Source organism: Pseudocercospora fijiensis (genome assembly GCF_000340215.1).
Source record: "Pseudocercospora fijiensis CIRAD86 unplaced genomic scaffold MYCFIscaffold_6, whole genome shotgun sequence".
In the NCBI taxonomy this organism is placed as follows: domain Eukaryota; kingdom Fungi; phylum Ascomycota; class Dothideomycetes; order Mycosphaerellales; family Mycosphaerellaceae; genus Pseudocercospora; species Pseudocercospora fijiensis.
The window spans coordinates 3,683,976-3,699,326 of NW_006921537.1; the positions used below are offsets into that span (position 1 = coordinate 3,683,976).

General features: G+C 52.2%; 4 protein-coding genes across 4 annotated transcripts; 1 reads left to right on the plus strand and 3 right to left on the minus strand.

The window, feature by feature from the left end:
• Positions 1-976: 976 nt before the first annotated feature.
• On the minus strand, positions 977-1,846 carry MYCFIDRAFT_81433 (uncharacterized protein). The gene is made up of 2 exons (XM_007930386.1): positions 1,593-1,846; positions 977-1,528 (listed from the first exon to the last, which is right to left on the minus strand). Exons 1-2 carry the CDS (start codon positions 1,718-1,720, stop codon positions 1,204-1,206), a joined length of 453 nt encoding a protein of 150 aa, XP_007928577.1. The 5' UTR covers positions 1,721-1,846; the 3' UTR covers positions 977-1,203.
• A 474-nt stretch (positions 1,847-2,320) lies between these two features.
• Positions 2,321-9,313, minus strand: MYCFIDRAFT_139817 (uncharacterized protein; the record flags this gene model as incomplete). Its single annotated transcript, XM_007930387.1, has 3 exons — positions 2,321-3,103; positions 3,152-4,377; positions 4,429-9,313. 3 exons carry the CDS (start codon positions 9,311-9,313, stop codon positions 2,321-2,323), a joined length of 6,894 nt encoding a protein of 2,297 aa, XP_007928578.1.
• A 176-nt stretch (positions 9,314-9,489) lies between these two features.
• MYCFIDRAFT_176655 (uncharacterized protein) lies at positions 9,490-11,078 on the plus strand (the record flags this gene model as incomplete). The annotated part of the gene is made up of 5 exons (XM_007930388.1): positions 9,490-9,547; positions 9,571-9,879; positions 9,911-10,996; positions 11,020-11,031; positions 11,062-11,078. The coding sequence occupies 5 exons, from the start codon at positions 9,490-9,492 to the stop codon at positions 11,076-11,078; spliced, it is 1,482 nt and encodes a 493-aa protein (XP_007928579.1).
• Positions 11,079-13,190: 2,112 nt separating this feature from the next.
• On the minus strand, positions 13,191-14,595 carry MYCFIDRAFT_58894 (uncharacterized protein; the record flags this gene model as incomplete). The annotated part of the gene is made up of 6 exons (XM_007929842.1): positions 14,114-14,595; positions 13,866-13,938; positions 13,785-13,804; positions 13,636-13,698; positions 13,518-13,589; positions 13,191-13,464 (listed from the first exon to the last, which is right to left on the minus strand). Exons 1-6 carry the CDS (start codon positions 14,161-14,163, stop codon positions 13,191-13,193), a joined length of 552 nt encoding a protein of 183 aa, XP_007928033.1. The 5' UTR covers positions 14,164-14,595.
• Between the last annotated feature and the right edge of the window lie 756 nt (positions 14,596-15,351).

The window sequence follows — 15,351 nt, forward strand, 5'->3', positions numbered from 1 at the left end:
GAATCTTCTAGAATCTAGCTTACCCTACCCCGCTCGTCGCCTTAGCTTTTACTTATAGCTCTTCGGCCTTTACTTGTAGCTCTTCGAGCTACATAAACACTAGTATAAGACTGTTAAGATACGGTACTATAGCTTGTCCTATGCATTATTTAAGAAGCCGCTATATAGCACTTTATCTCCGTATTATCGTAGCTTCGTATAATTCTATCTATAAGACGCTAGAAATACCCCGGCGAAGATAATACGGTTCGCACTCTAGTCTTCGTTCGGCTTCTCGAATGCATATAAGACACCCTATAGTAGCTTCGTAGGGAGTTCGAGACCTATCCGTCGCTCGTTTATACCTATTTACTTTCTAATTACATCCTAAAGCACCTTCTCTACCCTTATAGATAAGGAGGTATCCGTCGTACTTGCCTTATCTAGATACTAGTAGGCCGAGAGATTGATCTAGAGCTTATTAGCCGCATGTGATCACGCCTCTTCTTCGTTCGTCGGATAGAATGAAGGAAATCTTTAGGCCGTGATCGCAATACTCACCATCTTCAGGCAACGTCTCATTTCCACTCCCACCATAACAAAAATTTCGCGATCCGATCACCCTTTTTTCCCATTCTAGGTGACTTCTTCTAACTAATAACTCCAGAAAAATCAAATTCGAGCGTAGAGCCTGGTTCGCCGAACATGTCGATCTGAAACGAGTGTTAATGTTCCAGAAGAACCATGTAGAATAGATAGAATCCGTGCTGTCTGTGGTGGGGTTGTGACGCAGAATACCTATGCTTCATACCTACGTAAGCTGCGCAGACATCCATGTGACATGTATTGGGAAAGGAACGAGCTCTGAGACTTCAGAATCAATGCTTGAGAATGCATCGGAAACGCACTGCTGACACGAAATCCAAAGACCTGAAAAAAAACCGGTAGCAATCTACCAGTCACGGATACGAGCTCGAGGAAAGAACGGAACCTTGATGGGCATGCCGATGATACTATGATGGGCCGTAGTCTTCGTATGCTATATCGGTCATGGCAATGCAACAGACGTGATCGCATTTCCACTTCCACTTCCATCCCACGATTACCGTGACCATTTGCGCCCGAAGATGGCTGAATTCAATCAAAGTCTTCTCGCCGACGCGCGCAGTCTTTTCCCAGCAAGCTCAATCTGCCTTCTTGATTCCCTCGTAATGCGCAGAACGCTTAAGATCGGCCTGGTGGTGGTCCCTTTGGCGCCTCATACACACCCGCCTCACCACGATATCCTCCTCCGTACGTGTTCGCCGGCTGTTGCAATTCCACATCGTTGCCCTGACGATACGCATTGTTCTGTCCACCGTAGTAGCCCTGGTTCGGCGGAGGAGTGTAGGCGGGCGGCGCAGGGTTATTGCTGTTGTTGTAATATGGCTGCTGGTTGCCATAATGCGGCTGTTGATTGTACTGTACTGGTCCGTGGCGACCTGCTGCCCAGCCTGTGCCTCGATATGGCGCATATCCCATCCTTCTTCGTCGGCGCGCGGAGATGCAGCTAAAAACGAGTCCATGTCAGATGGCGTGTTGCGGCATTTGTGGAGTGTTTGAGACGTGCTTACCTGAAAGTGAAGAAGAGCAGGAATGCGGCGACGATGATGAGGGCGAGGACGAGCCATCGTGCCCAGTTATCCCAGGCGCTGTTGTAGCATCGGACTTCGCCATCAGAGTACTGATAACATCTTGCCATGGTCAGCTTGGTTCGTAGAGGTGTTTGTGGTATGTAGGTGGCGGCGGCGGCGGTGCTATAGGAACGATCGCAACAGAGCCTGGCGTCAGGAACACGAGTGACAAGTCCAGGTTCACGAGGTCGCGAGGTTGAAGAATGGTGTGAGCACGAGAGCTGACGCCAGCTAGCGAAGAAGGCGCAGCAGAGCCAAGAGTCCAGGTCGTGGCAAGCTTGGCTTGGTATCGGGCGGCTGTGATGATTCTCTAGAATGATCTATGGAAGATAGACTTACTCTTCTCGTTTGAGCAAACTCTCCGTGCTCGCGGCGGTCACCATCGTGAATGCGTTTGCAAAAAGGCGTCTATGTTCGCGAGAGCATAAAAGAAGGGAGTGGGACAGGTGGTAGGCTTGAGGTGGAGGTGTAGATTGTAACGTTGCCTACGTAACGAGGCCGTTCGTCGAGAGCTTGGACTCACGCCGTTCTCATCCGCTTTTCGGTCGGTTCGGCCCGGCCCATCGGCAAGATCGTAAAGCTAGAAGCGAGATCCAACAACATCCATCTACAGTACAACATACAGATCGGAGCGCAAGATCAATTCTCATGCCATGTCCACCCGCCGACTACATCATAGCATCAACCTGCGCATCCTCAAGCCAATGTGACCCACCTGCACACCGATAGCCACCACTCTGCTTGATCCACTGGTATCCAACAGGACATCTCCCCGATCTTGCCAAAGCTTCCTGGGCCTTCTGTCTCCTGTGCTCTCTCTCCTCAGCCTCCTTCCTCTTCCTCTCCAACTCTTCCAATTCCTTCTGCCGCTTCGCATCCGCACAAGCTTTCAGCCATTCTCGGAGTTTGCGCTCCTCGTCCCGCAGTCGCTGGAGCTCAGCAGCTTCCTGCTCGGCCTTGAGTCGATCGAGTTGGAGTTGAGCCCAGACTTCGTCTTTGACACCGACATCGCGCTGCGCCAGAGCAGGTGACACATGTGGAAGGCTCCCTGAGCCCTCGCGGACGTCGCTTGGCGCAGCTTCTGGCTTTGTACGCTTCTGATCGGATTGCAATTGATTTTGCTGAGCACGTTTGGTCTGCGATCGCGTCTGCACTGATGTTTGAGATCTGCGGTCAGGTGCTTGCAGCTGCTGTACCGGGTTCGGAACATTAGGAGAGCCTGCTGCGTTCACAGCTCCAGCCTTGGCAGCAGAGTCATTTTCTCGTTGCATCCGCTCGTCCACCATGTCGTTCATTGCCTTTCGAACCTGCTCCGGTGCCACAGCCATAGCCTTTGAGCTTGGGTCAGCGCTCTTCAAGATGGCGCCGTAGATGGTCTTGGAAAGCGTTTGGACATCACGAGCGTTGGCGAAATTGGCAAGCGATGCCAATGTGTCAAATCGTGCCAAGATCTGTAATGCGTCAGCACGGTTACCTTCTTCCTCGTAGCTTATTCTCACCTCATCGCGGAATCCTGGCTGGATTTCTGTAAGCACGGACACATCGAGGCCTTTCTTCTTGGTCAAGGCCTTGATCAGTAGAGCAAGGCAGTCGGCCGGCTTGAGCGGAGTGAACACCACTGCTTCAGGAAATCGTGAAGTCAGGCCTGGGTTCATCGACATCAAACGATTGATGTCTGCATCGTAACCGGCAAGAATGATAATCAGCTTTTGAAAGTAGGCTTCTTTCGTCATGAGGTCAACGAGCTCGTCCATGGCTTCTTGTGCGAAATGTCCGCCGGCAAGTCGGTATGCCTCGTCAATAAACAAGACTTTGCCCAAGGCAGATTCGAGTAGTTTTCGTGTCTTGGGACCTGTCTGACCGACATACTGGCCCACCAAGTCTGACGCCGAGCAGTTGACAACTTCCGCGGATGCGAGGAACCCCATATCGTAGTACACCTTGCCCATACGTTGCGCAGTGGTGGTTTTACCCGTTCCAGGAGGCCCTCGAAAAAGGAAACTGAACGGAATCTGCTCGCGAGGATCTTGGCCGAGCTGCTTCATTTTGGCAGCGACATTCTGGTACCCTTGCAGCTGTTCGACAACATTCTCGCAACCAACAGTGTCTTTGAAGAGCATGGCGATGTTGGTGACAGCTCGGTCGCTGCGATCAAATTCTGGGTCGAAATCCTGTGCTTCGAAGATAGACTTTGCTGCGGATTTGTCCTTTGCAATGCGTTTCTGTTGACGGAGCTGCGCATCATTTAGTAAAATATCAATCTCGCCTGCATTACCGAAGTGTGGTCGATTTCGAGCACGCTTCAGTATTTCAAGCGCAACTTCTCGCGCTCGCTCAGTCACCTTGAATGCCTTCGCCTTGACCTTGGCATCGAAGATGCAGGTCAGGTCTTGGTCGTCAAAGTCTTCGAAGATAAAGCCAGAGTCGATTGGAAAGCGACGAGCGAGACCAGGATTGGCGTTTTGCATCATCTCCTCCATCTGCTCCTTGTAGCCCAGTAGGAGCACGCATCGATCATCACCAGGAACGTTCTGCACCTCAGCGACGATCGTGTCGATGACAGCCGTTCTGTAAGGGTCGCCAATGCTGCCTCCACCATACAAGCCGTATGCCTCGTCAATGACAAGCACTTTGCCGACAGCGGCATCCAGAATGCCTTTGGTGTTCGCTTCAGATACGCCAAGGGCCGCTCCGATGAAGTCGGCTGGTTTCTTTAGCACGACTGCTTGTATGTTAGCCAAAGAAGACAAAAGATGCACAACCGGATTTTACGTACCTTCGCCGCTCGACAGCATGCCGATATCAGCCAGTATTTGTCCATATAGCTTTGCCACAGTTGTTTTTCCGGTGCCTGGATTGCCAACGAAGACTTTGTTCAGGCTGAATTCGACCAGTGGCTCTTCAGCTAGCTCTCGCTGGTAGTTGTACTGTATGCTGTCCAGCAGAGCTTGCACCGAGTCTTTGACCATCTTGAGACCGGTGAGCTGAAGTAGCTTGTTCCACGCCTTATTACCGGACAATGCATTTGATGGCTCAGGACCAATCAAGTCTTCCTTGGTGAAGAGCATGTCGTCCGGCAGTGAATCGCCCTTGTGGAGAGATGCTCGTTGTCTCCGAAGGCGCTTCGCCTGTCGTGAGCCTACCTTGGACACAATGTTTTCGACCTCGCGAGCATTGCCAAAGCCTTCCTTTCCGCGGCCTCGTCCAATTCTTCGAGCTACAATACGAGCATAGAGTCCATCCGCTCCGTCCTCGAGCTTCATGCGTCCATCATATCGCTTCCTGAGGTTGTAGTTCATGATCTGGAGCAATTCGTCATCTTCGTAGTCTGCAAATTGCAGAGTCCGCGGGAAGCGGCTGGGTAAGCCTGGATTGTGCTGGAAAAACTTCTCCATCTGCTTGTTGTAGCCCGCCAGGATGAAGACCACTTTGCCCGTTGAATTCTCAACCTCTGGGAGCAACCAATCCAATACTGCACCGCCGCCAAAGCTAGCACCCGATGCCAGCTGATATGCCTCGTCGATGAAAAAAGCACCGCCTCCCTTGTTGAGAAGATCGTCGAGCATCTTCTTGCATCCCTGCACACCTTCACTGGCCAACTTAGCACCAGTGCTTTCGACAAAGTCGTCTCCTGGAAGCGCGCCGACGAGGCAGAGGAACTTGGCGTAGATGCGTGCAACGGTCGTCTTTCCAGTGCCAGGGTTGCCCAAGAGCGCCGCACCGAAGCGTTCCTTCTCAATAGAAAGTCCTTGCCGCACCAAGAGATCTATCTTGGACTTGATCTCAAGAAAGTGTTCTTTGACGTCTTCCAATCCTATCATGTCCATTAAGCTGTCCAATGCCGGATTTCTTGCGCCTTCGAGGGCTTTCTGACGCTTCCACTCTTGCCCAGCCTCAGAGTCCTGCGCAGTAGCTGGGACTGGAGGCGTAGTGGCCACAGGATCAGAGGGACCGGGTTTAGTTGGATTTTGTGCTGCCTGCTGCTTCGCTTCGTCTCGTCGGGCTGCCAGAGCTTTGGCGTTCTCGAGGTCTTTGTAGCGCTGCTGCAGAGTCGAGTTCTGCTCTTCACGTTCGCGCTCGTCCTTGGCAATCTGCCGAATGCGATCAATCTCGTCCTGAACTATGGCCAATTGGGCGGCATACAAGCGCTGATTGGCCTCACGTTGCGCAGCGAGTTCGAGAGCGCGCCGTTGCTGAGCAGCTTTGGCGGCGGCTTCGGCGTCGCAAATGTGGCAAGAGGGCGGGTGCCCGTCCGAGCAGGTCCTGGTAAGCGTATGGCCATGTGGGCACTGTTCTTGGACGACGTGGCTACATTTCATCTTCGTGTGATCAGCTTGCCGATGGCATTTCTGCGTGCACTGGTGGAGACCACAGCTGAGCGTAACTCCACAAGGCGCTGAACAACCTCCGTCTGGGCAGAATCGGTCAAAGTCGTCGGGTGTTTCGAGGAGCATCTGGATGTCTGGATGTTGCTCGCATCTCACCGGGAGACCATCAAGGATGCAGTTATTCTCCGCGAGCTTGCCCAAAAGCTTCGTCCACAGCTCACTTCCTTTCCGGCTTGCCGTGAATGTCGCAGGGTTCCCAATTATGATCAGTGCTTTGCGAGCACGAGAGAGGAGGACGTTGAGCCGCTCCGGAGAAATCATGAAGCCGATGTCCCCATTCGGGTTGCTTCGAGTCAGTGAGACGACAACCACATCACGTTCCTCGCCCTGGTAGTTGTCGATGGTCGAAAGGTGAAGCGGACGCTTGCATTGCGAAGCGCTTGCCGCCGACATCAGTCCAGATCGGACGAGGTCGAAAGAATCCATGTCGTTAAGAATTGGATCGTTGTCCTCAGCAAGCTCTCGACGGAGCAGTCCAAGCTGCCCGAGGTATGGCGTTAAGACGACTTGATCTGCCGTCCCGTAACCTTGCTGTGCCATGTAACGCACGACTTTCTTCGTCAGCTCGGCCTCATACAAGTTTTGCTTGCTATTGGCTGCACCCTGGTCACGGCGGTCCACAATCTGGGTGTTTAGCTCTTGTTTCTCGTGCTTGATGAACACCACACGCTTCAGGAGCCCACGCAGAGCGTCGCGATTCTTCGTACTAGGAGCATCAACAAGTTCCGGATATGTGAGATGGCGCACGAGGTCGGAGATCTCCGGGCACATGCGATGTTGCTGCTTCAAGGTCGTGTGCGGATAGTCAGAGAGGACTAGGCGCTCGAATAGCGAGCGGTTAAGATCGTACCCATCCCCTTTCTCGACGGTCAGATTGTAGTTGTTCACTTTAGGCCGAAGCTGCTGGTGATCGCCAATCAGGATCAGCTGTTTCGTGCTGGGAGTCATGGCAGTAAGGATGTGGCTCTCGAGAATCTCCCCGGCTTCTTCAACGAGAATGATTCCAGGCGCCGCGCTTTGGAGCTGATCGGTGTACAAGGCTGCTGCTGTGGTGGTACAGGCTACAATACGCTTGGCTTGGATGACGACGTTGTCTTTCTGTGACTGAGCTGCTCGCAGTAAGCCCTGGCTTTCGTCGTAAAGTTTGGCTTTGGCGCAAACAGAGGAGACGGCTTCGGAGAAAATGGCCAGCTCCCACTCGCGTAGCTTTCGAGCACGCGCAGCAGGTTCCATGCTCCAGATTTCGATGTGCCATGGTGAGACCCGCTTTGCAAAGACACCGGCGTCTTGTCCGCCCTTCCACCGATTGAGCAAGTAGAATCTGTCAACCACCTTATTCTTCTTGCCGACTCGGGCAAATCCGTCTTCTTCGTTGGGCGCTTGGAATGCCTCAAAATAGTCATAATCGTCCTCCGAGAATTCGAGATGTTCTAGGAGAGCATCGCCGGAGACTCGGAGGCTGGTGAGCGCGTCTGTAGACGATCCTAGGGCTGCCTCTTGCTCGTCAACCTCTTCATGGAGTCGCTTTATATTGCTCCAGTTCTCTTGCGTTCGCAAGTTTGCGAGCGCTTGATCACGAAGGCTGAGATGCTTTGTTCTCGCGGTCGACTTTGATCCCAGTCGAACCATGGCATTTGACGGTATTCCGATGTCAAGCAAATCTTCCAGAAACTGATCTAGGGCATGGTTGGTGTAACAGATCACCAGTAAGTTTTCGCTGGTATTGCCGTACAGTGCTTTCGCAAGCAAAGCTCCAATGAACGACTTGCCGGTGCCCGGTGGCCCTTGGATAAGTGAGACGCTTTGCCGCAGACCTGCAAGGAGTGATTGAGATTGAGAAGCATCCAGTTTGACCGACTTGGACAGCTGAAGGATCGACCGCAAGTCTTGCTCCGGTGAGGCCGCAATCTGTTCGAGGATTCGAGAAATTTTGCATTCATCAGAGTTTTCATAATGAGCAGCCAGGTCTGTTTCTTCTCCATGCCGAGCAAGGAGCTGCTCCGCTAAAGGTAGCTCCATCTTTGACTGCAGACGGCGGAGCACAGGCTCATAAGCAAATACTGCAGTCTCTATACGAGCGAATTCGACTGTAGTGGACATCGTCAATGCAAGGATTACCTTGTTCAAGTCTCCATTGCCGGGCGTTCTGATTGTGACCAGTGGCGGGTTGTGGAGGAGAAGCTCTTCATTGCGCACGACTGAGCCAAACGCGATAACTTTGCCATTGTCCACAAAGTACCCAAATGACTGATGCTTCAAGAAGTTTGGGTTTGCTCGTAGAAAAGCCTTGCGATCAGTTGCAGATGTGAGTTGACCTAAGCCTCTGCCAGCTGTGATGGCCAGAGTCGCTGACGACCTGCTTCGTCCCATGCTACCGTGGATTTTATTGAAGCGCAGACTTTGCAAGCGTGTCCGGATACGATTGGCATGAGGCTTCTTCTTGCCGGCGGCGATGTCAAGATCATCACGCAGCTCTGCCAAGAAGTCTTCTCTGAGCAGCCTGAACTGGTTGTCTAGATGGTGTCCAGCTCTTTGTTCAAATTCCACTTGATCCAAAGCGTTCGCAGTTTGGTAGAAAGGAAGCTCTCTGCTAGTAAGCTCGTCTTCGGTTGGGTAGATGGCGATCTCACGGAAGTCTTCGAAATCATTGTCATGCCGACCTCCAGGCCCAGCAACGTTCTCTTTCCGACCGGAAGCCTTGACCTGGACGATGTGTTGGATACGGTAGCCGATTGTGCGGAGATCGGCATCGTCTGCATCAATGAAAGTTCTCTTGCTCGAAACGTCGTGAGAGATGGCACTGACATCGATAGGACAGTCGCCGGCCCAGGTGAGTAGCTCTAGGAGAAGCCATGCGAAACGCATAGTTGCTACTTGGGACAGCTGCCCATCTTGGTGTGCCTGCACTAATGCATCCCATAAAGCGGGCGGCGACACTATCTGCAACAAAATCCGCCTCAAAAAGTCTCCATTTGCCAGACGCTTTACTTCAGCGGCGGTGAGGTAGGTCAAGAGGTCTGTGAGAGGCCCGTTGATGAATGCAATCGTAATGTCGAAACGCAGACCTCTTCGAAGAACGTCGAGGCCGGACTTGCTGCATCCTAGTTTTTCAATGCAAGCAGCTCTGTCCTCAATGCTGCAAAGCGCTTGTAATAGCTGCCGCACATCTCTGCTGTCGTTGACGGGTCTCAAGCCTGTCAAGAAGGCGTGTAGCAATTTTTCAAAGCGCTCGCTGCGGGAGTCCGGGGCATTTACCCGTGAACTCTCTGCCATGGTGGCCACTGTGCTGTCTCTCATAGGTGTGCCACAGATGAAGGGAAGATTTTGGTGCCCGTGATACAAAAAATGTTCGCGCGCGTTTGTCGTCAGCGGTGAGCTGTCTTGAGATAAAGACCTGCAGGCGTCCGCCCGCATGTTCCACCGACTTCTAAGCAAGGGACTTGTCTCTCATGCACGATTCTGGGAGGCTCCATGCCGTAATCGGACCAATTCGCAGCAAGCTTTCAGGTGAGGACGCTTATAAGCTTCAGAGCCATCCGACATCTTCATTTTGATGAGCTACACACTGCGCAACATGCAGAGGGGCTACAGAGGCAGAGCAACGCGCGGAGGAGGCAGAGGTCCGTGGCGCGGCGGAAAAGCGTCGCAGGACAGACCTTCGAGGCAGACAACCTCGTCTACTCCATCTCCTCCTCTCGGCGACTTGCTAGAAGCTGTTACACACGAGTCCCTCAATGATGGGCCATATGGTACAATCGAGAGACCAGACATCACGAATTGTCGTTACGTTGCTTCATACAATTGGCTGAAAAGCGATAAACCCTCGGTGGTCGTTCCAGGTCCGTTCCTTACGTGCAGATTGCAGAAGAGGAGAAGTGCGAGAATTGACTTGTTATGAAGGCGCACCACCGCAATGGCACCCACTGGAGGAAGCCCAGAAGCTGCAGGAGGACGCAGGAGAGTATTTTCGCGATATCAATGCCGCGCGGTATCCAGGACACCCCATCGAGCCCGCGGTACGAGCTGTCCTCGCTCAAGAACCCACCCTTACAACTGGTGAGGTCGATATTTTCGCGTGCGGGAGTACGCTTGGTAATTTGCTGCGCTTTGCGCGGAAGAGCGACAAGGGTTTCAGGTTCGTGGCAGAAATGGCTGGCGAGACGGTCTTCTTGAGTCGACGAGAGAATGCTCCAGATGAAAAGTTAATGGATGTCAGAGGCTACGGACACACTTTCCCAGAGGCGTACACCAAACTTGCTCCATGCGTGGCCGACTCGGAATCTCATCAGAGGCTCATCGAATACGACTTGGCCGGATTCCGTTGCATAGTCCGGTATGAAGTGGATGGCTACTTGCCATGTCTGGCGAGCGGCAGTATCAAAACGACAAGCGGCACAAGTCTGCCTGATCTTGAGGGCTTGAGGATGGTGGCAGCTGGGCACATTGTGCCGCAGAAGGCGGTTTTCGACTTGAAGACACGATCCGCACGAAAGAAATTGACTTTGAAAGATGTTCTCGATGCTGAAGTCGACAGGCTCTGGCTCAGACAGATTCCTAACTTCGTTCTGGCTTACCACGAATACGGCGTATTCCACGACGTGGGAGTCCACGATATCCGTGCGGAGGTTGCTAGATTCCAGGTCGAGCATACCACTGAATTGAAGATTTTCTCAGCTGCGATTGCAAAGGTCGTTGCCTACGCGAGAGACCATCCAGAGAAGAGATTTGAGGTGTTCTCTGACAAACCAGGCGTATTGGAGCTTCGCCAGGTGGGTGGCGACTTCCCTCGCGCTTTACCAGACGACCTCAAGAGTCTGTGGGCTGGCAAAACAGGCGACACGGCAGAATTTGACGATCAAGGATCTGAGGTGGCGATTCATTCGGATGCTGAAAGCGGAGCAGAGGCGGAATCTGACGATGACTCTGAACAGAATTTCACGGCCTGCTCGGCAAGCTGTGGATATTGTGGACATTGTAAGTACTGATGGGGAGTGACGGCAACCCAGGTTGTCGGGTATGAGCAGGACTCGGAACATAGCACTTTGAGAAGTGTCTCTGCCGATAACTCGGAAGTTGATCGCTGCACGAGGAGGGCTGCGAGCATGATCAATCTTGGAGGTTCGTGAGATGGGAATTGTACTCCTCATTTGGTCCTTTGAGCAGCAATAGCTTCGAGTGAAAAGTTGCACGATTCGACTGCCGCTCTGTGTGTCTGAAAAGACATACCAGCGTGTTCATCATGTGCAGAGTGTTCAATCGCCTAGGATACTCCGAAATGTCGAAGAGCTCAGCTCCTTCGTTGATTCGAAGCCATCCCCGTCGCAGTTACTCCAGCGTCCAGCGCTTTTCCTTCGCATCGCGAGCCTTGAGATGTCTTCAGCACAAAGCTGAGCAAAAGCAGTTTCATCCGGGCACAGAAGTGGCCAGATTCTGCCATAAGTACTGACTCTCTGGTACTATTGGCAACCGCCGTCGAATGCACGTTCGACTTGAGCCTCCGTGCGTCGGGATACCCAGTCTTTGCCTTGCATGCGACCTTTGAGAACCGCTAAAACCAAACACCAGCCGTGTTGTCGCGCCATGCAAAGACTTGGCACGGTCGGTACGTTGTCGGCAGTGGTGACACGGGTATGATGCTGGAACTCCTCCTCCTGTCTCCATGATGCTCCTCAAGCATCGAGTCTACGCAGTCTCTTCTTAGCCCAAGATTTTGAATTGTACGGCAGACGCTCGAGCTCGTACAGACAGTCCTGCCAATGCGTTGGAGACAGACATCGAAGTCGTTCGGATCGTGGGTTTAAGGACGGCGTAACGGCGTAAGAGGGCGCTCATTGTGGCTGTTGGGCTCCTAGCATTTCTGTTGCGTTTTCTGTTACTGAACTCTGCTTCAAGATCAAGAGCTCGCAGAGGAAGAGCTTGGCTGATTTCATTCTCGAAGGCTTGACACTCTTGCAGAAGGAACCTCCTTACTTGTTGTGCACATTGTTGTGCTTGACCTCACACCGTGAGAGGGAAATCGATAGATATCATATAACCAACGTTGCGAAGATTCCAGTCGTCCTGCGGCTTCTCTCAACATCGGGGACACGTACGTACGCACGATTTCTGCAATCCTCTTCGTTCACAAGGAAGCGCGGAAGCCCTGAAAGATTTGGACAGCCGACCACGTGACAAGATACCAAGCCACACCACCGGCCCGACCCCTCGGCCCGACACTCTCCGAAGTTGGCAAGCGAAGTTCGCAAGTTCGCCCTACTTTTTCGGGGCTAGCTCCCGCTGCACGACAAACATGCATTTCTTATGCGCGATGCGCTGGCAGTCCAGGCTAGGAGGAGCAGAAAGGAAAGGTATGATAGTAGGTATGTTTCTGTTTCTCTCCTTTCCTTTCGACAAGCGACGATCGTTTCTTTTCATAACTTACATACGTCAACTTGAATTTACTGCGACGTGTTCTTTTGTTGTTCGCCTGCTCGTCGATGGCAAGCTGCTTCTCTGCCAGGGGTACGGTACCTAGAAACAACACAACAACGCACGTGTCGCACAGAAGAGTCCGAGAGAGAACCTACGACTACGACTACCACCCCACGGTTAGAAAGGGAGAGAAAGAGCACTGCAAGATCGACAATATCGCGTACGTACCCTATGCTACGGTCCATGGATATCATAATATACCGCCGTCTCTCATTCATGTCTTTCGTCACATGATCAGATCTTGAAGCAAGGACGCCTTCACACAAAATAAAAAAAAAAGACTTTGCCGCGTCGCTCAACAACCAGATGCTGCTACAACGATGCGGTCCCGCTCCCTGCTTGGAACATTGCCAAGGCCGGATGATGTCGTGACGAAGGGCAATGTCTCTCAACACACACGCGCACACACGCACACACACAAGGAAATACCATATGATAATTTTTCTTCCCCCCGGTAAAGAAAGCCATTGCTGGCGTGCAGCTACGCGCCGCGATCCTGTGTCCCTTCTATTCCCAGAAAACAACGCTAGGGAAGAACCGAACTGACGTGCCAGATCTTGTTGCTCATTCTCGTCGTAGGCCCATGATCCTCGTGGAAGCTTCGTATAGATGGTTTGGCGGCCGTAATAACGTATCGTGGACAGAAGTAAAGAGTGTGTGAATTGTGGTTGGAGGTTAGTTAGTTCTTGGCTCGGGCAATGAGCCACTGCAAGACCGCATCAAGGTTGGTCTCTTCTTTGGCGCTGATGCCGTAACAGCTCACCTCGCGGCGTGTCACTGACTTCAGGTTGAGCGCAGCGATCAACTCGTCGACTGATGCATGGTTGGGAAGGTCGGACTTGTTACCGAGGACCAAGAGGGGGATGCCTTCCATCGCTGGCTTCTCCAGGAGTATGTGGAGCTCTTCTTTGGCGACAGGCAATGCCTCCTTGTCGGCAGAGTCAACGATGAATCTGGTTGCTGGCATCAGCCAAGTCCGACACCCGACGTCGACAACGAGCCTTACACAATCGCATTCACGCCTCGACAATAACGCTCCCACATTGATCGGAAGCGAGGTTGGCCCCCCAAGTCCCAGCTGCAGCACTATCAGCAATTCGAACACGACCATGCAGACGACATACCACTTCAAGGTCACATGGCCCTTCTGTACTCGCTTCATGTTGAAGCCCACTGTCGGTATCGAGCTGTGGCACAGCGTCAGTTCCAAGACGACGCTCATCGACATACTGGATCTCGGCTAGATCCCTGCCGGTCGCACAGATGCACCCACTCGATCGTGAACTCGCCGCCCTGTAGCACAAAGTCAGCCATCGATGAAAGCATCCGAAACACCGTCGCATCGGGGACTCACCGCCAGGACTCTCAGCAATGATGTTTTGCCGGCGTTCTGGAGACCGATCATGGTGATGTCCATCTCGGTGGCCCTGATGCAGCGTCAATTAGCATGTTTCGACAGCGCTCATCGGCGGAGGCGACCGTCTGCTTGTCGGGATCAAGATGGGGGAGCGGTGAAGCATATGGGCCATCAGGCCCCAAGGCGCCAACATTGTAGAGCACTTCGCACGTGAATGTGGCGAGCCGGTGGTGGTAAAGGCATACCAGAACAGGCTGAGGAGCCAATCATAGATGCGCCTGAAGATGCCAACCATGCTGGCGCTGGCTAGATCGGATGATTTGTGAGGGCCAGTAGCGATCTGGATAGGATAGGAGCAATGAGGCTCAGGCGCAGAGGAGTCGGGTCGCAAGGGAATGCCTGATGTGAGTGGATGAGAGGTTTTCTGCGGATAGCCCCGCTCTCGCCGCCGGGTCGGGAAGTCAAAGTCGGGCTGTGGTGGTGTGGTTTGCCGTTTGCAGAGCAGATCGAGTCGCGGTATGGGCAACGACGAATTTGCAGAGGTCGATCTGTGATGAAGTGAATGTCTCAGATGCTGGCTGGCTGATGCTGGCGCGCGTGGCGCCGAGCGGGAGATGCCTGGCGGCGCAGAGGGCAGTGCATCATTGGTAGATTCCTAGACGCACGGTTACGCCGTTACGGAGCCGAGCAAGGTAGTACGCGGGCGTGCGGTGGTGATTATCATTACGAGATATTACCTCTTTGCTTTGTATAATTCTTCGTGTCTTTTTATATACTAACTCTATATATATCCTCGAGCGTAATATCTGCACTTCTAAGTCTCTAGGCTAATATCAGCTTCCCTCTTTGCTCCCTTATAAGTTGCTATATGCCTTTTTATACCGTGTTTGTACTTAAATATACTAGTATAGTTCTCGTACTTAAAAGGTTTTAGGTTAAAGCCGGCTTCCCTCGTTATTCCTTTGTAACTTGTTATTATATACCTCGTTAGAGTTGCTTTTAACGTAAATGCCTTAGGGCAGTTCTCGTACTTAAAAGGTTTTAGGTTAAAGCCGGCTTCCCTCGTTATTCCTTTGCAACTTATTATTATATGCCTCGTTAGAGTTGCTTTTAACGTAAATACCTTAGGGCAGTTCTCGTACTTAAAAGGTTTTAGGTTAAAGCCGGCTTCCCTTGTTGTTCCTTTACAACTTGTTACTATATAGCTCGCTAGGCTTCCTTTTACCGTAAATGCCTTAAGGCAGTTCTCGTACTTAAAAGATCTTAGGTTAAAATCGGCTTCCCTTTTAATTCCTTTATAACTTGTTATTAGAGCTAAAGAGGTTATACGTAATTAGTATGTAATTAGGCCGAGTAAAGCTAGGGTCTTAGTACCTTAGGCAGGGCTTGGCGCTTAGCGTTAGGCCAACTCTCCTGCCTTCCTCCCTCTCCTTCTAGATCCTTATCGAATACTACCTATACCTACTACTACCCTATCTACCTA